Source organism: Diadema setosum, chromosome 2 (genome assembly GCF_964275005.1).
Source record: "Diadema setosum chromosome 2, eeDiaSeto1, whole genome shotgun sequence".
NCBI classification, from domain to species: domain Eukaryota; kingdom Metazoa; phylum Echinodermata; class Echinoidea; order Diadematoida; family Diadematidae; genus Diadema; species Diadema setosum.
This window is the reverse complement of record NC_092686.1, coordinates 46,767,375-46,794,991: the sequence shown is the minus strand read 5'-3', so window position 1 is coordinate 46,794,991 and position 27,617 is coordinate 46,767,375. Positions and strand designations below refer to the sequence as shown.

Here is a 27,617-nt window from a genome sequence, read left to right as displayed (position 1 = left end):
TGAATAATTGTGTCTGAATATAGAGCAAGTTCACAAATGGGGAATATTTGCACTAAGTTTGCTCACAAATAGTCATCATTTCTTCTTGTCCTTATTGATCACCAGACAAGACGCGTTGTTTTGTTGTGTTGTGTTGTTGAGCCATGAATATTCATTAATACGTCATGCTTGTAGACGGTGGTATTACTTCATCATCGAGCTACTTATTGCAGGGATCCTTATTATTCTGTCAATAATTGTTCAGTTTGTGAAACGTCTAGAAAGACTCTAAAGGGCATGCATACATACAGGGTCCCACAGTAGGTCCTACAGTGTATGTATCTCTATGTGTGTATGTGCGTGCGTGTGTGTGTGTGTGTGTGTGTGTGCATTACCCCATCACAATACCCCTGCCCCCGCATCCGCCCCTCCTCACTATGATCATTGTTGCCCGTGATACTTTTTAAAGTTTGCTTTCTGGAAGGTGATGATTCTGGGAGGATTTCACGTTGAGCAGTGTTTGATGTCAGCCTGATCAAATACATAACAATAAATGGGACAAAGACAAATAAAAAAACTTAAGAATAGAATTAGAAATATGAGATGTCCAAACCCCAAGGCATGCGTATACTTTACCCTATTGACGTATGGGATCTCGTCATCACTCAAGTACGGCTCTTGTAACTTGCAATATTATTACTCAGTCCCTGACCCGCTGTTGTTGTTCTGCCCACGTATTCGGTCACTATTATTCGGCCCACATGTTGGATTATTCAGTGGTCATCTTATGAAGCACTGAGATCCTTTGTATGGAAATGAATTAACTGAAAGGCATAAAATCCACTGGATGTGTTTAAGAACTCGGCTAGCATTACTCAACATCAGCTTTGACACAAAACATTACCAAACCTTCAACCGGAAGATTATGACTTAAACGTTTCGGACTTCTCCTTAAGTCTGGATAACATAAACGATTTATGTGTCTCAATAGGACAGTTCAGTTTGTTAATCTGTATTTTGTATTTACTATAAAGTGTTCTAAAGTTTGGTTACATTTACATTAAAGGGATGATATAGTATTGGTTGAGGTAAGGATTGGGCTTTTAATTTTTGTAAAGATACCTAGAAACTGCTTATGAAATGGTACAGAGCATACCATTCTAAGAAGAATTAAAAGTTTCTTCAATTAAAATCTGTTTTGGAATGGCTGAGACTACCAAAAACAAAGTTAAACAAAGCGAACGTAATAAAGGTGGGTCCCACCTTTTATTACGTTCGCTTTGTTTTGGATATCTCAGTCATTTCAAAACCAATTTTCATCAAATAAACATTGAATTCCTCTTGGAATTACATCATGCTCTTTCACATTTTAAATGAGATTCCTCATTATCTCACCAAAAAAATGTTAGAAATCCCTCGTTAGGTCTCAACCAAAACTATACGATCCCTATATAAACTCCTGTTTCTGTGCAGCGTTGTGGTAGGTTGTGTCTACTATACCGAGAGGATAAAACAGTGGAGCCCAAATGAGAAGCACGAAACTACATTTTGGCGGAAGAGAACTGAGTTTTGACTTTTGATTGTTTATTGTTCTGTCTGTCTGAAATTACCCGTTGCAACCTTCATGACGTCACATCTGACGCAGCCTATAATAAAATTGATTGGACCTATAAATAAAGGTCTAAACTTGCGATATGAGGTTGAAAGTGAGGGTCACTATACGATGCAATACTTTGAGAGCTTACATCCCGAAGCAACTTCAGCGCAACAGGACCTGGAAGTAAAGAAGTTAGATAGATAGATAAATAGATAGATAGATGAGATAGATAGATAGATAGACAGATAGATAGATAGATAGATAGATAGATAGATAGATAGATAGATAGATAGATAAATAGATAGATAGATAGATAGATAAATAGATAGATAGATAGAAAGATAGGTGAAATTAAATGCAAAATACGAAACCATTTGAATCTTTCAAACAATTTACGGGTTATAGTTCATCATTTCGTAGGTTCGTTAATCCAAAAAATGAAACAAGATTTGTTAGTCCGAAGGTTCGTAGTTCCGAAAAAAAAAGTTCGTTATTGGTAAGGTTCGTTGATCCGAACATGAAATAAGGTTCATAATTCCAAAAGTTTGTTAATCCGAATACGAAATAAAAAGTTCATCATTTTGAAGGTTAGTTGATCCTAAAACGAACTATGGTTCGAAATTCGTTAACTCGTTAAATTCGTTAATTCATACAGACGCACTTTTTTCAACTTTCGGATTATTGAACCTTTGGTAGTGGAATAATAAACCTTTTGTGTGTGTTTTTTTTGTGTTTTTTTTTTTTTTTTGCTTTTAGGAATAACGAACCTTACTTTATTTTCGCTTAAACTATAGCCTTTTTCATTTTCGGATTAACGAATCTTTGGAATAACGAAATCACCCTAATTTGGGGTAGGGTGATTTTTTTTTCTTTTTCTTCTTCTTCTTCTTCTTTGCACAAAAGATACAGAGCGTATTTGCAGGTGATGTGAGACCTAGGGGCATTTCATGAAGCGTTTTGTCAGATGTTTTGTCTGACAAACTCTCAAAAGCTACTAAAAGCCTTGCATCTGAATGGCTGAGAGCAAATTTGTTCGACAAAGTGGGGGTTGTCGGACAAAAATTCATGACAATCATGCCCTCTGTAGTGCTGAGAGTAAAAATCCGTTGGATTATCAATATTACAATGTGTATCAACGCTGGTGGCGCTACGCTGCTTTCTATACCTGTCTGCCTTGCCATCAGACTGAGCTCACTACTGATGTACCATGATGTACTACCGTAAGGACCTCGCTTCTCGAGTTCACTATAGTTATTATTTCAAATAACTGTTTGTTCATGTGACTCATAGTGTAAAAAGAAGTTCAATGAACCATGTGGGATCTATCATAGAAGCGTGGAGTTAAAATTTCTCCTCGGTGGCTCGAGTTTTCTTTTTTTTCTGACAGTGCTCAGTGGGGACACCGATAAAGGCTTGACAGGGGATCTAATACATATACACCATAAAACAAACAGAGACTTGGCAAACATTATTTCAAATTTATTTTAAGAAGCTACCGTAGTACCAGATGGTGGGATTTTGTGGGATTTTCCCAAAGCAGATGAACTGTTTACATCATCTGTAGCAAAAGGGAAGCTACTGATCTATCAACAACAACAAAAAAGATAGACGAAAAAATATTCGTTAACTGTTATTCCCAAATCAGCTGCAATCATCCACACTATGTGCATAACTCCTTCAATTCGTGTTTGTTTTGCTTTTCTTTTTTCCTTTTTTTTTTTGGTTTCAGATTAACACTGAAACCCACAGAACGGCCGTGCTCAATGAGTTTACCAAGGTTATGATATGATCGTTGAAAGAAGTTTGCTATAGGAGTGTAAACAGAAATACAACAAAACAAACACAAACAAATCCATTAAAGTCACAGAGTATTGAATAAAAAAAAAAATCTATCCAAATAAAACTGATGGGTGTCGGTCGTCGGCACTGCCAAATTATCATCGCTGTCCTGGCCTGCTTGATGAGCGACCACGTATGCCCAAAACGCCCACTATCAGCCGTGTGTGTGTGTGTGTGTGTCTGTGTGTGTGTTTTGTGTGTGTTTCTATATGTTTTGTTTTGGTGTATTGTGTCCCCATGTACCTCTCTCGTTCTCTCGTTGGCAAAAAAAAAAAATGAAAAAAAAAAATGAAAAAAATCACAGAAACGAACAAGTGCACTTACAAGTATTACAGCAGCAACACACACTAAAATGTCTTGAAAACAATTTACCCTATGTGAGTAAACAAACAACCACATTCACTTACACACACACACACACACACACACACACACACTGTGGACTTTACTGTGACACGACATTTGCTTTGTTACAGTTACTCCGGTCTCCTGGTATGATACATGCAGTTCTCTCTGTAGACTGATCCAGCATGCGAATGTGGCCAGGCAGAAACCGTGTGATGGTCGTTATTCCGTAGATTCGTTATTCCGAAACACACCAAATCCCCATTCCTAAAAGGGTTTATTAATTCGAAAATGAAATAAGGTTTGTTATTCCGCAACACACAAAGTCCCTGAAAGTCCCGAAACTGAAAAAGGGTTCGTTAATCTGAGCATTTGTGGCGTTATTCCGAAGGTTCGTTATTCCGAAGGTTGGTTAATCCGATGATGAAATAAGGTTCGTTAATCCGAAGGTGTGTTAACCCGAAAATTAAATAAGGGGCGCTATTCCGAAGGTTCGTTAATCCGAAAACGAAAGAAGGTTCGTCACTCCGAAGGTGTGTTAATTCGAAAATATCATAAGGTTCGTTAATCCGTAAACGAAATTAGGTTCGTTGTTCCGAAAATTGAAGAATGGCTCATCTTGATGATGACACATAGAAAAGGGGAAAGGGTGACATTATACGGGGAAGGAGGAGAAAATCCTTTTTTTCTCTTTTTTCATCAAATACACAATAATTGCAAATTACCATTTCATTCAAGTTCGTCAATCAGTATGTATAATTTTGTGTGTTTGTGTGTGTTTAGATTCTTTCCCGTGTGTGTGTGTGTGTGTGTGTGTGCGTGTGCGTGTTTTCATTCAGTTTTCGCTAAGTAATAATCTACCATTTTGTTTCTTAACTACAACACCACTTATATATGCACTATATACTATATCAAGTTTATTTCATTTTCGAAATTACGAACCTTATCTAATCTTCGGATTAACGAACCTCATTTCAATTTCGGATTAAGTAGGAACCTTGTTTCATTTTCGGATTAACGAATCTTATCTAATTTTCGGATCAACGAGCCATCTGAATAAGGAACCTTATTTCACTTTCAGATTAACATACTTTCGGAATAACGAACATTTATTCATGTTCGGATTAATGAACCATCCGGGTAACGAACCTTATTTCATTTTCGGATTAACGAGTCTTCGGAATAACCATAACCTTCGGCATAAAGCTTCGAAATAACAGACTGTAACTGCAGAGGCCGTGCCAGGAAGGGATCTTACTGTGGTTGGTCGGGGGGGGGGGGGGTGGGGGGACAGTGGCGTATCTAGGGGGGGGGGGGGCAAGGGGGGCACGTGTCCCGGGCGGCACTCCTCGGGGGCGCAAAAAAACGAAAAAAATAACGAAGAAGAAGAAAAAAAAGGGGAAAAAACACGAAGAAGAAGAAGAACAAAAAGGAAAAAAACCGAAGAAGAAGAAGAAAAAAAGAAAAGGAGGAGAAGAAGGGAAAAAAAAAATCGCCCGGAAGGGGGAGGGAGAATGGCAGAAAACAAAATCAAACAAGATAAAAACAAAACATGATGACGCGGACAAAATGACAATGTTTATTGTGTTCACACAAAAATGCCATGTTCTGTGAGCTGAAATACAAAAATTTTCGGCTCGCTTGCTGCGCTCGCTCGCCAAAATTTATATAAAAACGAAGGTAAGAACAAAACGTGATGATGACAAAATGACAGTGTCTATTGTGTTCACGCATGTCATTTTATATTTAGCAGGCAAAATGTTTCACGGAGCAGCGGCTGCAATTTCTTTCGTTCTGAAGCGATCGCCAATTGGATCAAAAGAAGGCGCCAACGGTTTCGAACATAGGGGGGGGGGGGCGCAAAAAAACCCCGAATCAAACAAGATAACAACAAAACGTAATGATGACGCGGAAATATACAAATTTCGGCTCACTCGCTCGTACTAATTCAGAGTATTTTTTCAAGTCCTAAGTTTGTTGGTATAAATCGTTATCTATAAGGTCGTCACTATAATTGTGAGATTTAATAAGCAAAAAATGACAAGAATTCCATGTTTTGTAAGCTGAAATACAAAAATTTTCGGCTCGCTCGCTGCGCTCGCTCGCCAAAATTTATATAAAAAAAGATATGAACAATACGTGATGATGACGAGGACATATACAAATTTCAGCTCACTCGCGCGCACTAATTTAGAGTAATTTTTAAAGTCCTCAGTTTTTATATAAATCGTTATCTATAAGGCCGTCACTATATCTTGATTAGAATTGTAAAATTTGGTAAGCAAAAAATGACAAGAATTCCATGTTTTGTAAGCTGAAATGCAAAAATTTTCGGCTCGCTCGCTGCGCTCGCTCGCCGAAATCTATCAAAATTCATTACATTTAAATCACCCTCAAAAGATCCTTTTTAAGTGCTTGAAAAAGCATCATGTGCATGGACTTTGTTTAAAGTCCCTACCGGGATGGTGTTGGGGTTGAACACTTTTTCAGAAATTAGGGGCGCAATTTTCGTGCTTGCCCAGGGCGCCGTTTTCCCTAGATACGCCACTGGGGGGGGGGGGGGGGGGGTGGTGGGGGGGTAGAGACAGATGGGGAGGGAAAACAGTAATAGGAAAAGAAAATATCATAAAAAGATAAACGTTAAAACCAACATATTTAAAAGGAAGATTAAGATTAGGAAAACAAGAAAGACAGAACGAAATATGAAAAGAGAAATATTGATAAAAGATAAAAAGCAAATTAATAAAATAGAAAGAAAGCAGCAAAACAAAGAATAAATTTAGAAAAGATATCAGAAAAACAGAGAATAATACAAGGACAGACGATAAAAAGTAAACAAAGGATAACAGAAAGAAAGATAAAAAAGGAACTTGATAATGTGGATCAATATCTCCCAGACAGTATCAAAGGTCCATTTTCATGACTGTCGCAATCCCGCCCCCCCCCCCCACAAATCCTGGCTGTGATTGGTCCGTCAAGAGGCCGCAGGGCATATTTCTTATTCTGCTATAAGTGCTGTTACTAAAATCATCATTCTTGATTACTATATACATCATTAAAGGTCAAAGTTTTGAAAGTGTTTATTGTTTTTGTTTTTAATTTCATCACAAGCTGGGGGCTACGAAGATGAAATTAATCTCCATACCGATGTATCATGTTATTTGGATACAGAGATGTGCATAGGGATCACAATAGGGTACACAATGGTCATCATCGCATTCTTTTCTTAAAGAGGAAATCATGCTTCTTCTACAGGCTCTTTATAAACGAGGCTATACGTTCGCGACAGCTGGAGGAGAATAAAAAAAGTTTACTCAAAGCATGTTTGGAAGAGCATGAGTTGTTAGATTCATTAATTACATTATCTCTCCTCGATGCGTTGCTACGTGTGGGTATCTCGGCTCCTCCCCCCCCCCCCTTCCTCCTCCATCTTCTTGCTCCTCCTCCCCCTACTTTCCTTCCTCTTCCCCTCCCCCTTTTTCGACTTTTCCCTATTCTCTCAATCTTCTCTTTTCTCTTAATGGTTGACGTTTATTATTCCGAAAGTTCGCTAGTCCAAAAATGAGATAAAGGTCGTTATTCCGAAGGTTCGTTTTCCCAAGTACACAAATTGTGTATGCCTATTATGTTCGTTAATCTACATGAAAAAAAAGGTCGTTAATTTAAACATTAATTTATTGCGTTATTCCGAACGTTCGAATAATTCTGAAAATGAAATTAGGTTTTTCATTCCGAAGGTTCGTTAATCCGAAATTTAAATCATTCCATGTTTATTCCTTCATAACATAGTGATTTAAATGCTTTAGTCGTATATGGTTTATGTAACAATATTTTCTGCATTTATCGGTATGAATAGATTAGTTACACTTAAACGTATTCTCAGTATAGGAACATTGCCAATATGAAAATTATACATAGATACTGAAGTATTAAATGTAATTAATTCCTGTGGAGTGGAATAATCTTATTTTCTATGAATGATAAAGGGAGTGTGGGAGCATCGCGCACCTATATTGCGTTAAAGGTTGATGAGACAAATATGAATTACCCCATGCAACATTTCAATATATGACAAGTGCGGTATATGGAATTGTATAGTAATCTTAGAATATTTTGAGGGATATATATTTCATTACGGACAAGGCCCCGACACTTCTCAAAACCTATCTAGTTTACTTATTTTCTTTTGACTCTTTAATTTTGTTACTTTGTACTTACATCTTTTACTTATTCCCAATTGTTTTATGGTTTCATCCTTCCTTTTTATGTCCTTTTTCCTTCTCGTTCTCTCTCTTCTTCTTCGTTCTTCTTGAACTTCTCTTTGCGATTCAAGTCATTGTTATTTTAAGGAGGGCGAACGCGTCCGTTGTGAAAATCTCAGTTGGAATTCTTCTTCTTCTTCTTCTTCTGATTAAGTCTGCCTCCTTCAACAGACTGAAGATTCTTGCAGACTGGTGCTATTTACATTGTAATACAATTTATTTACAGATATTTACAAGCACATAGAAAATTTGACGAAAAAAAAAACAAACAAAAAAAACTAGCCACTGTGATCAAGACGATTAGACGTTTTCGAAATGATCCCACAGATGGCGCTGAAACAATTTCTGACGACAGGGAATTCCAGTTCCTTACAGTTCTTGGGAAGAACGAATGGCGATGCGATTCAGTTCTCGAATATGGTACCTGATAGGAGTGTGGTTGCGAAGCTCTCGTTAACTGAGTAGCCTGTTTGATAATATAGTCCTGTGCTGAAAGAGGAGTGAGATTATTGTGTATTTTGTACATCATAATTAGCCTGTCATTTTCTCTGCGCTGTTCCAGAGTGGTCTAATTAAGTTCTTGTAGCATTTTGGTGACACTCGAGGTGTTATGGTAGCGATTTAAAGTGAATCGCGCAGCTCTTCTCTGGACCATTTCCACTTGGTGGATTAGGTTCTTGGTAGATGGGTCCCAAATTGTGTTGTGGAAAAAAAAACAACAACAAAACAGCACTCCTTTATTGCATAAAAGTTTATCAAAAAGTTGGAAAATCAAACATAAGATTAATCTCTGTCTGAATAATTCTGATTAACTGATAGTAATGATACCTGACTTACACTCCTATTTTCGGTCTCATATTTGATTGCATCTTTTTATGTAACAGGGCCCGGGGGGGGGGGCATTTCATGAAGAATTTTGTCCGACAAAGTTGTCAGATAAATTTGCTCTCAGCCAATCAGATGCAAGGATTTCAGTAGCTTGTAACAGTTTGTCAGAAAAATATTCGACCAAAACGCTTCATGAAATGCCCCCTGGATGATTTTCACAATACTTTATCCAAAGCCTCTTCATTTCATATCTCTTCGCCGGGTGACACGTTAGTTGCTCTTGCGACAATATTGTTCTTTTTTTTTCACGAAGGTTATGATGGGGTTGTAGTTTCAGTTTTCTTTAGTGCGCAATGCATCTAATATCAGGATGGAAGGTCGAATATCACACCATTCTCTGGCAATTTTCCCCATCAAATGGTGAAACAGCATTGGATGTGTTTAGAAAATCAGCTGATGAAAATATTCTGTCATTTTTCCTCTTCAACGAAAAAGAGATACCCCAGATAACGACAAAGTGGCGACACCCGCGGGGGCGCAGTGGGTTGTTTGATTGACGCCTGTAATCTTTCCCCATGTATAGGAATTCGCATACAACGTAGTTCATAATAATACAGATGTATAGCACGCCGCTGTGCGCGTGCACTGGTCTGTAATGTACGTCTGCATGAATACCCTGCCTGGTGGTTATACGTGTACACTGCATACGGCGCGTGATATACGGTGCATCACTTCCTAGTTTTCGACTCGCTAGCGATTGAATGACCCGATACTCCTCCGTGCATAAACTTTGTGTGGAGAAGATTGCGATAGATTATAAACCTAGTAATTTCCGCTTTCATATGCCAGAACCCTGTCGTGGATAGCATAAATGGCGGTGGCATAGTGTGGCATCATGTGGCAACCTGTGCAGGGCAAGGGCCGGATGACTGGCGTTGGTGAGTTTATTCATAGAAACTAAGAACTTAGTAAGTTAGGTCTACATTATTTAGCCACCGCTTGATCACAATCGAGCAGTGTCGCCCGAGTGTGGTGTGACTCCAATTAGGTCTCGAGTCCTGAGTGTGACGGACAGTCATACACAAATGGAGCGACGGTTCTGTTACAGCATGACATTTGCTCCTGAGACAATTGCTCCCATGAAATACATGTAATACTATATGTACGCTAAGCCAAGCATGAATTCTGCCCACAAACATAACCCTCATCCTAATCCTCAAATCAAACTACTAAAACCCTATCACAACCCTAACCCTAACATGAACAACCCTAACCGTGAAGTCTTTGCATGGAGAAAATAAAGGCAATTATCGCAGGAGCAAATGTAGTGTAAGTAAGTGTCATCCACAACATACAGGCAATAATATGACTTTAAAGGCCAGAGTAGATTGTTTTAAGGGAGATGTGTTCTTTTGTGTTTGCATCGTATTTGGCACACAGACATCTAACGTTAAGTCTTGGAAGTGTAATGTCCCATAGCTATAATACATGTACTTTTTAAAGGGTCGGCAGTGGTAGGGGTTCATACGATCATAGTAGTATTAAGTTAGTATTTACTAATTTAGTCTCCCAGGGTCAAGATGATGATTTCACATTGTAGGGGCAGATCCAGGAATTCCATAAAGGGGAGGCACCTTTATAAGATTAAAGGGGTGCGCACCCCCTCCCCTCCCCCCCCCCCCCCCTGGCAATTGTTCTTTTTGTTTCTTATTTCTCCCACAAAATAGGTCTACAACTTTTTTTGAGGCCCATTTCTATAGTTGAATCAAATCTTTTTATTTCTTTTTGGGCAACATTGCAGCCCACTGGTTGAGAAGCATGGGACCAGACAATCCACACGTATAAAGATTCAGGAAGTAGACCTACATTGTAATAAGTATCATGCAGTGAAATAATCATATCAAAACAAAAATGCAACTATAGACCTACAATAAAAAAAAAAAAAATGCTTGAAATCAGTGGAAACAGAGTCAGTCAGGAAGTTTTCAAAGTGAAAGAGTACTGACTACATGTAATGCAAGCCACCCATGATTTGACCACAAGGCTTGTTACAGGCTTTATTATGCCAGGCTTTGCAGAACTTGAAATCCTATAACCCCTTTAATAAAGCAGCTCATTGACAAAGAATTGTCTCATCTACAGGAAATTAGTGTAAAAAAATCTGCCTAGTTATAATTGTATCAAGAGTTGAATGTGTATCAGAGTAATCAAATTGCTTCTTCTTGAAAGGTTTGCGATGACATGAATTATACACTTTGATAATTTTTTTTTTTCTTTTAGAACAGGGTACAGTAATATAGAAAATATGGGTAAAGACAATGCAAGAAAATAATTTAAGAGTACATGTAATACCATCTCAAAATGAGTATTTCAAGATCGAAACAAGATGTACATGTAGGCCTACAAACGATATACTCGTATGACATGCCAAGGACAACCATTGTGAGGTACACCCGTCTAATTTCAAATTTACAAGCAAAAGAGTACTACTGACTTCTGCTCAAAATTTTTCACTGGCCTGTTGCTTTTGTTTTAGTGATGTGTGCATAAATGTTGTTTGTTCAACTTTAATGTACTCCATTTGTAATTTTGAACTATTCCTAGTTTAGAGAAAATTCTAAAGTTGAAAGTCAAAGCAACAGGGCAGCAACTTTAAATGACATCATCATCAATGAAAATATGAAACATAGGAGGATGTCAACATCATTAATTCCATTTGAGCTCAAACTGACCATTTGACCAATGCACATTCTTTTAACCTGTTGAAGACGAGTCCGGAGAATACTTGGGCAGGTGTCTATGGGAAATGCGTTTTATAGCAAAATCAGTCCATCCTCAACAGGTCAAGTGATTAAAAAAATTATCAGTCAGTCTGAAGCAGCAGTGGAAAAAATATGTAGTCATTCACATTCATTCACACGAATCAAGAATGATATTTGTTATTACTTTCTTCCAATATCATTGTGTTACCTCTACAGGTTGTACCCTACATGTACAGTTGTATGTCAACTACTCATACACCGTACGAATGGAGATGTCTCTTCTAAAGTGTCTTTTTGTGTGTGTGTGTGTGTGTGTGTGTGTATGTGTTGGGGGGGGAGGGGTTATTTCATGCTGTCATACAAGACTGCAAACATGAATCATGACACAGTATAGACAGAAAAGTTAAACCACACAGTATAGGAATACTGCAGCCTGATGACAAGATTCAACCACTTGAGTGAAAGAGATACAGGTGAAGGGAGAGGTTTACAGGATTGTAATAATGATAAACCATATTTGTAACACATTATAATCCCCAAAAAAGTAGATTAATGTGTCTAGGCATATTGAAGGAAGGAATATGCAGATATAAAGGAAAATAGACCTGAGAGAAGTAAGGAGAAACAAGCCAAGGTGAAAAGTGACAAAATTTTGACTTACAGTGCAAAGCCTAATCCATTGACAAGTTGAAAAACATTTTTTCCAAAGACTCTTAAAAATCATCTCCATACTGCGTCAGAGTGCATTTGATTCGTAAAAGTAATTCTGTTCCATAAAAAAATAAGCACATAAAAAAGAAATTGATTAATGTATAAAATTAAATTTCATGTGATTTCACCAGATGGTGAGTGTACATGCAGGCCCTGCATTCTATGGCCTGACAATGTACAGTAACACTATAAAACTTGATCAAAATCATTTATTTCTACCAATGATGATGATTAAGTAAATGCTTTTATATAGTATTTGCCATGAGAATGGTAGAGAATGAGAGCATGTGTAAATTATATCATTTTGTATTTTCTGATTGATAAAACATGGTTATTACATTTTAAAAAAAAAGTTTTTTTTTATGCCTATATCCATAGTAGGCAGTCTTGTATGTACAGTAACACTGGTGATTTCCTTTGCATGTCCCCTGTCTCATACTCCTACTGTACACTTCCTCCTTTTTTAGAAAAAACAAAACAAAAACAAAACAAAACAAAACAAAGCTTCTTGTCAAAAGGGAATTTACTGCAGGGAAGTAGTACACTGAAAATATATAACTTCCCCAAGTTTTGGTTTGTTTAGAAGTTATTCAGTCTGTTGCAGAGGATTCGCTCTGTTTGCCGAGTCTCGTTCTATTTGAATTTCCAACATCAGACAGTTATATCTACAGTAACTGTAGGACATTAATATGATCTAGTCTTCATGCTTTATCAATCAAATGGGTGATTATTTTGTCTTTCCCTTTCTGCATCTTTGAACATACAATTTATAATAATAATAATTAATAATGATGATGATAATGATTGATAATAATAATAATAAAATAATGATAGTAATAAGGGGTATTTATAATGCCTTTTACCATTCAATCTGAGTGCCCAAAGAGCATTAAAAATCTCTCACACAGCATAAAAGAAAGGAAGAAATAGAGAAAAGAAAAAAAAAGAAGAAGGGAATATAGTCATTTCAGACTAAAGATTACAGACCATGACATACATATCATTGTATGCTAACTCTGATTTGAAGAAATGAACTTTGTAGATTAGATAGCGTGGATGAACCTGAGTTTAGTGTTATCATAATCTTACAGAATTACAATCGTTCAGGTCAAAGAAATCATAGAGGTGTAGTTTTTATGGAAATGACTTTAATGACCTAACATTTTTAAAATCCAATAACTATTTTTTGTCTTGCTTTTTTTTCTTTAAATAAACAAAACAGTATCAAGGATAACTCATAGAGAATGGGGCCTTAAACTTGTTTGTAGTTCCTTTGTAAGCCAAGACTTCAGAATTCTTTGGTAATGTCTGAAAACTTATTTTTGTCGCAGAACCTAAGCTGCCCAGAGCTTTAAGGCATTCCAGACTGAGATTAGTGCAGATTCCTGCAGACTGCATAGATAGTAACTGTATAGGAAATAACAATGCAGATAAAATATATTGCTTTAATGTGTTGTCATGGCATGTGTTTATTTTGTGTCCTTTTTCTCTGCACAGCTGTCTGGAATTTTGACAGCAAAGCCGAACATGGATTACCTCTCAAGATTGGAGATACGGTGCAGATCTTGCAGGAGAATGCTGGTAATTTATCCTTTCTTGAGTCCATGAGATATACAGTCATGTACACAGTAATATCTAATAGTGTTAAATCCTGTCCCCACCCCACTCCACCCCTACCCCTCCAAACAAAAAACAAAACAAAACAAAAATAAACAGTTGTATTGCAGCATGACAATGTCCCAAAATAAGCCTTTATCTACAGATATTCAACCCATCTACAAACAGTGCAACAGTGTGACATTTGTCGCTTTGTTGCTGAGAAGATTTAGTATGGTTCTCACAGAGCCTGTAAGAATAAAAAGGAGAGCAGCTGAGATATGTGTAGAGTGAGAATGTTTGTTTTGACATGATGCATACAACCAACTGGAATGCATTCAAGAGTTGTGTTGTTTACAGTGATTGCAAAAACAATGTGTTGCATTCCTGTACTCAGTTTCATTCAACATCATTACCTTCATAAATTGTAGATATCACTTTCGCATTCCATCTAGATCCATGGGGAAAGATTTTCTAGTTTTACTGAAGAACATGACTTTTAATTGCTATATACCCATCATACCTAGTGTACCGTAGTCCTCACAAGACAGCCTTTTCAAACAGCAATGATATTATGTATCTACAATGTATGATTTTTAGTACACTACAACAAGGTTTTCATGGGCTAAAATTATCAGTGACTATTGTATATCTGCAGTACCTTTGTACTAGTGGTGATGACATAGTTACCGTAAAGTGTGTCAGCCCATTTGGGGTGCTGTGTAATTTGAAAAAAAAAAAAAAAAAAAAAAGAAGAAAAAGAAATGATGTTCAAAGTGGTATATGCTAGATTTTTTTTGACCCGGTTTCTCACAATCTCTGTAATGTCTGAAAATTTTGACACATTCCATGCCAGGGATAGGCAGGGGTTGTCAGTAATGTCTTTGGCGTCACAGTTTGTCTGATAAGTTTACCATTTATTACCTCCTCCATGCGATTGTGAGTGCTGGCAAATCACTCAGCCAGTCATGCCCAACCAATTTGGCAGTGAAGGGATCGGGAGTGATTTCTTTGTCAGAGTGTTTTGCAGGAAGCCATTGAGCTACTGACTTCCACCTCTCGGGATCAGAAAGTTGCTTTTTACATCCACACAAGCCATAGGTCAACAACTACCTTCTTGCGCCATTTCTCATGTTGTATATTAGTCTTTTTTGCTGCTAGGCGACGAGACTGATTGTCCCATTAAATCAAAAGCTGGAGCAGCAGGGTATAGCTCGCAACATACACAATTTGTTGATTTATAAAATGTAATGCTGCAAAGCATTTTTGAAGTTCAAGTAACCCTGACTGCAGGGTGAAGAATTTGCCAAATTTTTAAGGGAATGTCTTTAAACTTAAGGGATGGTTGAGAACTTGCTCAAAGTCTTCTAGAGGGGGCACACCATGTGTTCATTTTCATGCTTACATGTACATTGTAAATGTAAGCTCTGTGGCTGGTGATAGAGTGTGGATTGCTGTAGCTTGCTATAGAAAAAGTCAGCAACTACTGATTGGAAAGCAGCTTTCTTGATACATACAGGTACTCTATTTTTTGCTAGTGTGCATATAATTACAGAAGAAAAATTCATGAATTCATGTCTGTGTGAGACAATGTAAAATTTATGTGAGCTGTTGCAATGGGGGGGGGGGGGTAACTAGACTTAAAAGTTTGTAAGTGTTTTATTTTGTATTGGGTTTATGATACCTCAGCCCGATTACAGGAAAAATTCCATCTGACATCATACAAAAATAATTTGTGCATTGTCCATCTGCCAGTCAAAGTACAAGAGTCCTAAATTGTACAAAGTGCAGTTTAGGACTCTTACATTGGTCTGACATACACCAAATGTGTTGCGAGGTGACTTTAGTTTTGCTTTGAATCAATTGTAAAATGTATAGACCCGGTGTGGATAGCAGAGAATATGGAAGTTTAACTTGTTAATCAATTTTTCCTTAATTATCTTCAATGAATTGATGCCAAATACAGTGTCCAGTTCGGGATGTTCAGCAACATTAAGCCATTGGACGATGATCAAAGAACACTTGTATTAGAGAGAGAGAGAGAAAAGAAGAAGAAGAAGAAGAGAATGATATATATATTTATTATATATATGTTTAACTGCACTATCATCTTGCAAATGCAAAGTGCTTGTTTTCTACTCTTATCACACACTCGAGAGTAGCTCTATCGGGCATATAGAATGCGGTACTAACACTCATATTTCTTTCATTTGCAGGCTGGTATAGTGGATACTGCACAAAGAATCCTGATGTGAAGGTAAGCTGTAGAGAATACATTTAGTTGATAATTAGAGTACTCTACCCCTTCCAGATCAAGTGTTGTTGTTGATGTTGGGGATATCTTTTATACCTGTTTTTTCCTTATTTTTTAATGAAATTTGTAAACAACAAATCACATACACTTTATACACATTTATAGGTGCACAGACTCGAATAATATGTAGTATTGGAGTTCATGCAAACTAGCATATCAGAAGTAAACTTGAAAATACTCGTGGTGAAAGAAACAGCAGCTGACATAAACTAAATAAAAACCTCTATAGAGTAGAAGCCTATCATCCTCAATTGAAGAGGACCACTTCTTAAAGTATGCACCAAGCTTATTAAAGTTTACACCTAGGTTTTGATTTCACAGGCTTTATTCTTGCCTTCCAAGACATAAGTGATATTAAAGGTCCTTTCTTGAGTGAATCCATTGCAATATTGAAAACTCACAAGACATGACTTCTTCTTGCACTTTGCCGTTAAAAATTACAATGTTATGGCACTTAAACAAAAAGTTAAGAGTCCTGAGAAAAAAGCCTGGCTGACTGACTGCACATTTTACCCCTGGTTGTGGGGAGTAATCTAAGAAAATATTGCGTAGACAGAATATTGTATACTAAGAATGGCAATTTTTTTGCAAAGATGGTTTTACACTACACTTCGTGACAGCAATTTTTATGCAAAGTTATGTGTAGATAAATCGCACTTTGATTTTACTGGCAGTGTTTCAGGTGACTTTTGGCACAGCTGTTTGAATCTGTAGGCAACTTTTACTGTAATTTTGTGATTTTTCTGTTGTTGTTGCTAGTCAGTGGCACTGTCCTTATAAAATTTAGATGAGATTTTGATATTAGCTTGTATACCATGAACATGAAAGTTGTCCATTGTTATATTTGTGGTTATATAACAATCATGTAATTCTTCAAGAAGTGGAAGGGCAGCAGTTTTTCACAGGTGGTGCCAGGGTTGCCCCATGTGGGTCCTGACAGAGGTCCAGTAGTACATGTACAGTAGTTGTTGTTGCTGTTTAAAGGACATGTTTACCTTCATTAACATAAGGATTGAGAGAATGTAGCAATATTAGTAGAACACATCATTGAAAGTTTGAGGAAAATCGGACAATCCATTCAACAGTTATGAATTTTTGAAGTTTTTGTGCAGTCACCGCTGGATGAGAAGACTACTGTACACATGTAGTGTATGATGTCACATGCGTACAACAATATAAGGAAAATATAAAGAGAATTTCACAAAATTTCATCTTTTGAAAAAAGTACACATTCCCTTGACTTGTTACTGATATGTCATGGGTAATATTCCCATTGCCTTTAGAAAGAGGCAAGTCAAGTGCTCTTTTATTATGCGAAAAAAGTGAAAATATGTTGAATTTTCTTTACATTTTCTTTATACTGTTGTACTCATATGACATCATGAGCCTTAATAGTCCCCTCGTCCAGCGGTTCCAACACAAAAATTTTAAAGATTCATAACTTTTGCATCTATTGTCCAATTTTCCTCGAACTTTCACTGATGTGTTCTACTAATATTGCTGCATTCTCTCAATCCTTATGTTTATGAAGGTGAACTTTTCCTTTAACTCTTCAATTGCCATGATCGCACACCTGACTCGGTTGACGGCTTGCCAACTTCTCTAATTTTGCAAAACTGCACAACTGCGCACAACCTGATCGGTATATCGCAATATGCCAGCAGTGCATTGAAAGCGTCATGCAGAATTAGCTTTGGTATAAAATTTGCAGCTCAGCAAAGCTTGCAAATGTTTATTATACAACTTTGCTATACTGCATTTTTGGCATGTATACACACTTCAATGAAAAGTTAAATGGCTTTAAGAAACAGAATATTTTCCAAAAGCGCCCATTTGGTATCAGTATACCGTAAAGGCTATTTTGCAAATTTCGTGAATTATATCACTGTTGGGCCATGAATTTAGCAACACGCAAAAATGTTGCCACACACAAGGATATTAGTGCACTTACGATAATCAGATCGCAAAAACAACATCTCGCAAAAATGTCTTTGTCTTATCTCTCATTAAAGTGTTCTAAAAGATCATATTGTATTGGGGGGTAATGAACATTGAAAGCAGAAAATAACACATACAAATGTACATATAGTTTGGTCCGCATTACAACAGCAAATTCACTTACATTGTAAGTTTATACAGGACTAGTGAATAAGAAGACAAAAGTTCTACAAATAACATGACACATACATTGTACACCCCTACACTACATGTTAACCTGCCTCAGAATGAAAGATATTAAATGATATCGCAATATAATGAACAAAAAATTTGCACACTTTTATTTTTGCGCAAGCTATTACAAAATTATATTGTGTGAAATGAGCGAAAATTTTCATTTTTATATTATGAGAGCCTTTAAAGGGTATGTACAGTTCTGGTCGAGGTGAAGATTTAGCTTGTAACGTTTTGTGAGATATTCAGAAACCACTCTATGAGATGTGAAGGAGCATGCAGTTCTAAGGGGTATCAAAAGTTTATTCGATGAAAATCGGTTTTGAAATGGCTGAGATATCCAAAAACAAGGTGAAACAAAGAGATACTAATAAAGTTGGGGCATGTCGCCTTTTATTATTAGCACTTTTTTGGATATCTCAGCCATTTGAAAACCAATTTTCATCAAATAAACATTGAATCCTTCTTAAAATTACATGCTCTTTCATATTTCATAAGAGGCTTTTCATTATCTCACTTAGGAATGTTCAAAACATGAATCCTTACCTCAACCAGTACTGTACAGTCCCTTTAACTGTACGGCCAATTGGGCAAGTGTGAGAAGTATTTAATAATTCCCTGAAGTGTGGCAAAAAAGCTGCTGAATTCCCTAAGTGTGAGTTTGTATTTTGCTGATTCATGCACTCTGGAACTCATGCTTCTAAATACACTGTCAATAAATACAATATCATACATACTTGTAGTTGTGCATGACCAAGGCCATACTGCACTTGTAAAACACATAATCAGTGTATTTTGTATAAATTTTGTGTTCAAAACTTTTTGTAACACTTGCATAATGACATACCATGCAATTGACTATAGCATAATGACAATCTCTTACGAAATAAAACAAATATGGTAGAAGTTTCATAAAGTTGGGCTTACATTAAAGGTCCTGTTTACCTTTGGGAACAGTGATTTAAAAAAATTTCAAGATATGACATTTAATGCATATGTGTAGGTCTGTTGTATCACAAAACATTCTATCATATAAAATTTTCGCGATAAAGCCTAAAATATAAGGAGATATCTGTATATTTCTCAGTAAACCGTAACTGTAGATGGTTTAGTCTGGAAACATTTTTATTATAACTATTGTTTACATTTTGTATATTTAACAATATTTAACATCAATTTTATGGATTCAAATTTTTACAGCAGTTGTTTGTATCCCCAACTCACATTTTAGAACTATTTTTTAGCACTAATGCTGGGTTTTTGTTTCATCTGCAAATGGTGAATTATGCCTTTAATTAGAAACTTATGGATTGTTTAGTAGAGTTTTACACATTTTTTAAACAAGATTTTGTATTGCTCACAACCACATGTGCTAATGACATTGACAGTAAATCAGTTAGTGATCTCATAACAGCACATCTCTCCAATTACAAGGCCAAATTATATCATTCAAATTATAGGTTTTTCCATAATTTCATTTACAAAAAGAGGAGAAATTAGTGAAGATCTGAATGCACATCGAAGAGAGACTTGTTTCTAGGCAGCTGACACCATGATCTCCCCAACCTTCTACAGGAGTGTGTGGTTTAATATCTCTTTTTAGCTCACCTGAGCCAAAGGCTCAAGTGAGCTATTGCGATCGCCCTGCGTCCGGCGTCCGTCGTGCGTCGTCTGTTGTGCGTCGTCCGTCGTGCGTCGTGCGTCGTGCGTAAGCTTTTTTCATTTTCATCTTCTTCTTGAAAACCCCAAGACCGATTGTCATCAAACTTGGCAGGTAGCATCCCTAGGGGGTTAGGAACTCAATTTGTTAAAATGGGCACCATGCCCCACCAAGGGGGCCCCCAGGGGGGCCCCCAAACCCCCCAAAATTAAGGAATCTGTAAAAATCTTCTTCTCTAGAACCAGAAGTGATAGAGCTAAGTTAATACTATGAGTTAGTACATTGATGACTGTAGTTTCAAGTTTGTTCATGGCAGAATCAGGGGTGCCCCCTTGGGACCCAGGGGAGGGGGGTGGGGAAGGGTCCTAATGGGGCCTAAATTGTACATTTTCATCTTCTTCTTGAGAACCCCTTGACCCATTTTCACCAAACTTGTCAGGTAGCATCCCTAGGGGGTTAGGATCTCAATTTGTTAAAATGGGCACCATGCCCCACCCAGGGGGGCCCTCAGAGGGGCCCAAACCCCCCAAAATGAAGGAATCTTTAAAAATCTTCTCTAGAATCAGAAGTTATAGAGCTAAGTTAATACTATGAGTGAGTACATGAATGACTGTAGTTTCAAGTTTGTTCATAGCAGATCCAGGGGTGCCCCTCTTGGGGCGGGGGGGGGGGGGGGGGGGGGGGAGGGGGGGGGAGGGGGGGGGGAGGGGGGGGGGAAGGTCCAAATGGGGGCCTGAATTGTACATTTTCATCTTCTTCCTGAAAACCTTATGATGGATTTTCGTCAAACTTGGCAGGTAGCATCCCTAGGGGGTCAGGATCTCAATTTATCAAAATGGGCACCATGCCACACCCAGAGGGCCCCAGGGGGCCCTAATCCCCCCAAATTAAGGAATCTTAAACAATTTGGGCCCTTATTGTACATTTTCATCTTCTACTTGAGAATGCCTGGTCAAATTTTAGTAGAGCTGTGAATAATTTAGATTAGTGACTGCGTGAAAGGTGAACTTGCGATACTCAGGTGAGCGCTAGACCCGCGGGTCTCGTGTTCTTAATATGAAAGTTGAAATTCTATATAGTAAATATCCTCTTTCTTTCTTTCTTGTTTCCATCACAAAAGGTATTTTTTCCTCCACTTGCCATACTTTGTACAGGCAAACATCCATTCCAATTAATCACCTACAGTGTAGCTGTATAGTCTTGGTTGCCCTGGGCTTGTTGCACCATACCAACAGATTTATTCATTTAATATAATTGCACTCTATTACAGCTTATAATACTTGAATGAGGATATATTGATATCATGGATGCACATTCTTATATAGATTTTAAATCTTACCAGTTTTATTGCACTGGATTCATTACATAATAGATAGTACAACCTGTTTTATTGCACTGTAGATTGTTCCTTGTAATGATACAGATCAGCAATAACTGTGAGACATTCAGTCAATGGCTACAATACGCTTCAATAATTTGATAGGGATACATTGTAGCTGCAAGTATACTTCTGATACAGGCAAGTAGATTGTGTTCTCTGCTGCTTTGGCGTGTGCATTATCATTATTTATGTATCTTTTTACAAGGTACAAGTCACATCATTTTTTACTAGATACAGGCCATTGTGAAAAGTGATAGAATGTCTCACAAACAATGGACAATAAATAGTAGACAAGAGTATTGTCTCAGACGTGCTGTGGGATCCCATTGTGAAGCAGCAATATATTGGTCTGAAGAAGAATAGAGGAGAAATCTCACCAAGTAATATCCATGGATCTGTAAAAGTAAATGGGTAAAGTTTGTGAAGCATAATGCCACCCAAATACTTTACAACAAGAAATGTTCACATGCATTTTAATTTCGCAAACTTTGCGAGAGCCAAATTTCGTGAAATTAAGATACATGCTGACGTTCTGTGTTTACATTGTGCATGGAATGCCTGTGGCATTTCATGAGAATTTCATATCTTGAAAAAGGCGCTTGGCTCAAATTTGCAAAAATGTCATGCTGCGAATATTTCCTGCTGCACAGTAGCAATGTGGAAGAGACTTTTGTGTCACTAATGAGCAAATTGCTTGCCAGGGTCATGTCATTGAATGTAAGCCACTTACATTGTGAGCGGTGTAGTTCGTTGGTCATGCTACTACAAGCATTCTGCAGTTTTAGTTTTGGGACAGTTACATTGTATGTTTATGTCATAAAGAGAAAGACACACTCCTGTCCTAGAAAAAAGAAACACCTGAAAACACTGCCACTAGTTCTCAAAAAATATACAATCACAAAAGAAAGTAGGGTGAGCTAAAGGCACATTAACTACGTGTAGCAAGACCAAAGCAGTATGATATCAGAAGCAGAGATTACAAACAGTGACATGATAAGGGTCCACAAAATCACAGTACACTGTGTAACTCACAGTATCTCCGCCAATCTCGAGCAATAATTATATCTGATGATGTCCACTAAATACAGCGGAATCTGGGTAGTTGTATTCATCATCAGAGTTATGCTGTGAGGTAATGCAGGGCTGCACACTGGCGCCGGTCCGACGGTCAAAGACCGGTAAAAGTCACTGTCGGACCGGTAACTTTTCAGGAAATCCACAAGTTACCGGTCCGACATGACCAGTGAAAAAAAAAAACATTGGTGGGGTCAGTAGAAAGGAAAAGAGCAGCCCCGATCAGGGAGAAACAGAATGAAAGATATCGCACTGTTCAACAAGTTTTACGCAAGTTTTCGTTTATGTCTACCGGTGCAATTTGCACAGTAAACATAGTTTTTAGCACTAGCAGTGGATCAGTTACATTCGCGCTCGCTTGCGCATTTGGCGCTGCTCACGCACTGCCATGCAATGCAATACATGCAAAGCACACGATGCAAAGCATGTACAGTGTGTTTGCTTGCAATCGGCGGTCATGCCAGACAAGAAGCATTGAAAGAAGCGCACGCATTTCTAGGTCATTTTACTCATGATTTTTTAACGCAAGATCGATCCGATCCCGGCTTCGCAGCAGCGTGGCAGTTATGTTAGAACTAATTTACTTGTGTCGATTTTTAGAAAAAGTAAAAACACATTCGATATTCAGCGATACAGTAAATGGATCTGATTGCGTTTATTTTCAATTTGCACAGTCATTTCACAAATTAATATTTTCATTCGCTCAGAATGTTCTCATAACGAAGATATGCGCAAAAAGGATCACGAAATCGGCCCTTCCGTGTACTTTTTAAGAACGCATGCACAAAATGTGAAGAGATAATACTAGGGAGAAAAAAAAATCATGAAATCATGGCAGTCCCGCTTACTAGTACATATTTCAGGTAGAAATCGTCCCAAAAAGGATCATGAATTCGACCGGCCGCGTCGTATCTTCCAAAAGATTATGTACGAAATGCGAAGATATTATAGAGGAGAAAAAGAAAAAAAATAAAGGACACATTTTGGTGAGTGCATCATAAACGATTACAGCCGAATAACAATTCATGAAATCAACGCAATCCCGTTGAAATTTGAGGAAATAATAGGCGCAAAAAAAGGATCTTGAATTCAGTCCTGCATGCCGTCTTGGTTATCAAAAACGCATACACAAATGCGACGAGATTATCGCGAGAAAAATAAAAAAGACATTTTTACCCTTCTTGTGCGTGTATTACAAAAGATTACATCCAAAGTAATTCATGAAATGGCCACAATCCCGCTGATATTTGAGGTAGAAATAGGCGCAAAAAGGATCGTGAATTCGGCCGTGTCGTATACCTTGTAGATAAGAACGCATGTACCAAATGGGAAAAGATTAGCGGGAGAAAAATAAAGGACACATTTTCACCCCTTTTGGCGCTTGCATCATATAAATTACAGCCGAATAGTAATTCATGAAAATTTCGCAATCCCGTTGGAATTTGAGTAAACAATAATAGGCACAAAAAGAATGTCGAATTCGGCCCTGCATGCAATGTATAACTTTGAAAACGCCAAATACGAAGAAATTACTGGGAGAAAAATAAAGAACGCATTTTCAACCCTTCTGGTGAATGTATCACAAAAGATTACTGCCGAAATAATTAATGACATATCGCAATCCCGCTGATATTTGATGTAGAAATAGGCACTAAAAGGACTGTGACTTCGGCCGTGACGTACAGGCATGTACGCAATGCGAAGTGATTATTGGGTGAAAAATGCAGCACACATTTTCAACCCCTTTTGGCCCGTGCATCATAAAGATTATAGAGCCGAATGATAATTCATAAAATCATCTCAATCCCGTTGAAGTTTGAGGAAACGATAGGCGCAAAAGAATCATGATTTTTGGCCGTGTCGTGTATCTTTTAAGAACGCATTTACAAAATGCGAAGAGTTTATCGGGGAAAAATAAAGGACACATTTTCAACCCCTTTAGGCGCGTGTATCATAAAAGATTGCATCCGAAGTCATACATGAACTCATCGCAATCCCGCTGATATTTGAGGTAGAAATAGGCGCAAAAAGGATCGTGAATTCGGCCATGTCATATACCTTTCAAGAACGCATGTACGGAATGCGAAGAGATTATGGGGAGAATTTTCAACCATTCTAGCTGGTGCGTGCATCCCAAAAGATTACATCTGAAGTAATTCATGAAATTGCCACAATTCGTCTGATATTTAATGTAGAAATAGGCGATAAAAGGATCGTGAATTCGGCCGTGTCGTATACGCATGTACGAAATGCGAAGAGATTATTGGGAGAAAAATACAGGACACATTTTCAACCCCTTTTGGCCCGTGCATCATAAAGATTACGGCCGAATAATAATTCATGAAATCATCGCAATCCCGTTGAAGTTTGAGGAAACAATAGGCGCAAAAAGAATCATGATTTTTGGCCGTGTCGTATATCTGTTTAGAACGCATTACGAAATGCGAAGAGTTTATCCGGGAAAAATAAAGGACACATTTTCAACCCATTTTGGCGCGTTTATCATAAAAGATTACTGCCGAAGTTATTCATGAAATCATCGCAATCCCGCTGATATTTGAGGTAGAAATAGGCGCAAAAATGATTGTGAATTCGGCCGTGTCGTAGAACGCATGTACGGAATGCGAAGAGATTATGGGGAGAAAAATAAAGAACGCATTTTAAACCATTCTTGCCGGTGCGTGCATCACAAAAAGTTACATCCGAAGTAATACGTGAAATCGCCACAATTCCGCTGATATTTGCGGTAGAAATAGGCGCAAAAAGTATCATGAATTCGGCTGTGTGGAACATCTGTAAGAACGCACTTACGAAATTCGAAGAGTTTATTGGGAAAAAATAAAGGACACTTTTTCAACCCCTTTTGGCGCGTGCATCATAAAAGATTACAGCCAAAGTAATTTATGAAATCGTCACAATCCCGCTGATATTTGAGGTAGAAATAGGCGAAAAAAGTATCATGAATTCGGCCATGTGGTGCATCTTTTTAAGAACGCACTTACGAAATTCGAAGAGTTTGTCGGGAAAAAATAAAGGACAAATTTTCAACCTCTTTTGGTGCTTGCATCAGAAAATATTACAGCCGAAGTAATTTATGAAATCGTCACAATCCCGCTAATGAGGTGGAAATGGGCGCAAAAAGGATCGCGAATTCGGCCTTGCATGTCGTGTTCCTTTCAAGAACGCATGCACAAATGCGAATAGATTATCGGGCATCGTCGGGAGAAAAATAAAGAACCCCTTGTAGCGCGTGCATCAGAAAATATCACAGCTAAAATAATTCATTAAATCGTCGCAATCCAACTGACCACCAAGAGCAGGTTATACGCAGCAAGTTCGTGTGCCGATGTTTAGAAAAAGTCACAAACGCATTTGATACAATCTGATTTTGTTCATTATCATTTTACACTGTAATTCACAAACAAACATTCTATTTTTTCCTACCTTTTTTTATTTTTTTTCGTGCAATAAATAATGCAAGTTTTAAAAAAATATCAATCTGTAAAATGTACATGGGTTGGGGGGGGGAGGGGGGGCTACGTCCATTAAAAAAACAAGAAAATATGTTTGCAAGTCATTTAATGTTTTTTTAGGTTGTTGTTGTTGACCGGTAAATTTTCTGTTCGGACCGGCAAAAAATGGTAAAACGGGGCATTTACTGGTCCGACAAAGACAGGTTGGACCGGCAGAAAAAATGGGTTAGTGTGCAGCCCTGGGTAATGAGCTGTGAGTTCATGTAGTGTACAATGTACATCAAATAAATGTAGTGTTATGGGACATGTGTTTCTGTTAGTGTACAACTTGCTTACTTTGTCCACTTCTGGTCTGTTATGGATGCACTGGATATGGCAAAGTTTATGGATACACATAGTGCAAATATTTGTGGAGTGCTGGTTTTTTTTTTTTTCAAGAGAGACAGTAGGAACTTATGTATAAAATTGTAAACTTGAAAGGAAAGTGAAAGCCTCTATGTTTGTAATGCACAAGTAAAGTGTTGTAAGTTGTTACAAGCCATCGAGAATGTGTGAAACTTGGTTTATTTGTCAAGATTGATACCTGTCTTGTTTCAGTGCAGCTATTGTGAAGGAATTTCACCAGGCAGTGCTGATGATGCATCCCTCACAAATCAGGCATAATCCACTTCAACAGAGCATCATAATATTACATCCTGTTTCAGTAGACTAGCTGGTTCTAATGACGGGGCTCAATATGCTACAAACTATTTTGTAGCACGGTTTCATACAACCTTTACAGTGTTGCCAATGGTGGTGCATTGTGACTGCGTACAACATAACAGGGAGTACCAGGTACACTTGTGATCCACAGATATGTGGATCGAAGGTACAGGCCACAACACTATTAAATGGGGAAGAGCAGCACCCAGTTCCACACTTGCTGGAGGACTGTTTGCCAAGTGGTGAATGAAGCTGGCAATATTTCAAAAAAGTATGGCGATGACAAACATATGTACCATGGGCAATTAGCGCACACACTTTGCTATGCAGGCTACCCCCTTTGGTGAGGAGAAAATGCTGTATGATAGGCAGTGGGGGTGTATTTATAATGAGCACAACTTCCTCATTTTTAACAATGTCACACATTAGCATTGCTGTACTTGTGCATTGTACCTCAGTGAAAGACGTGTGTCTGTCATAGGGCCTCGTCCTTTGCATCTATGCAGTTTCTGGTTTTGATTGTCTCTTGCAACCAGCAGAGTGTGGTATTAAAATGAGTAATTAATTATTTCAGCACATTTGTAATTCCCCAAAGGATGCACCATATTCTACATGGTGTAACTGGAGCGTGACATACTGTGACAAGTCATAAAATGCCCCACAATAGAACTGTAGTGTCGTTAAAAGTTTCAATGAACAATCTGTCTCAGAAAAGTAGTCCTTGAATCATACTGACGGGGAACTACGTACCCTTAAATGGCATAGACCATGTGAAACAAAGAGCCGCAATCTGTAGGGCCTATGTGGGAACTATTTGACAGAATCTAGTCTATAAACAGAGTTTCTTCTTACAGTCGAGTGTAAGAACTAATACTGTATACGCTGTTACATGTATTTTCGCATTTTCGATATTTTCCCAAAT

At 37.8% G+C, this 27,617-nt stretch overlaps 1 protein-coding gene across 1 annotated transcript in view; it reads left to right on the top strand.

Annotated features, from left to right (window-relative positions):
• Nucleotides 1-9,615: 9,615 nt before the first annotated feature.
• The window catches only part of LOC140245782 (dedicator of cytokinesis protein 3-like), a 127,603-nt gene continuing 109,601 nt past the window's right edge, over nucleotides 9,616-27,617 (top strand). The window contains exons 1-3 of the mRNA XM_072325305.1: nucleotides 9,616-9,788; nucleotides 13,821-13,904; nucleotides 16,136-16,176. Coding sequence (XP_072181406.1) covers nucleotides 9,746-9,788; nucleotides 13,821-13,904; nucleotides 16,136-16,176 — 168 coding nt within the window. The 5' untranslated portion in view covers nucleotides 9,616-9,745. The remainder of the gene's footprint in view (nucleotides 9,789-13,820; nucleotides 13,905-16,135; nucleotides 16,177-27,617) is intronic.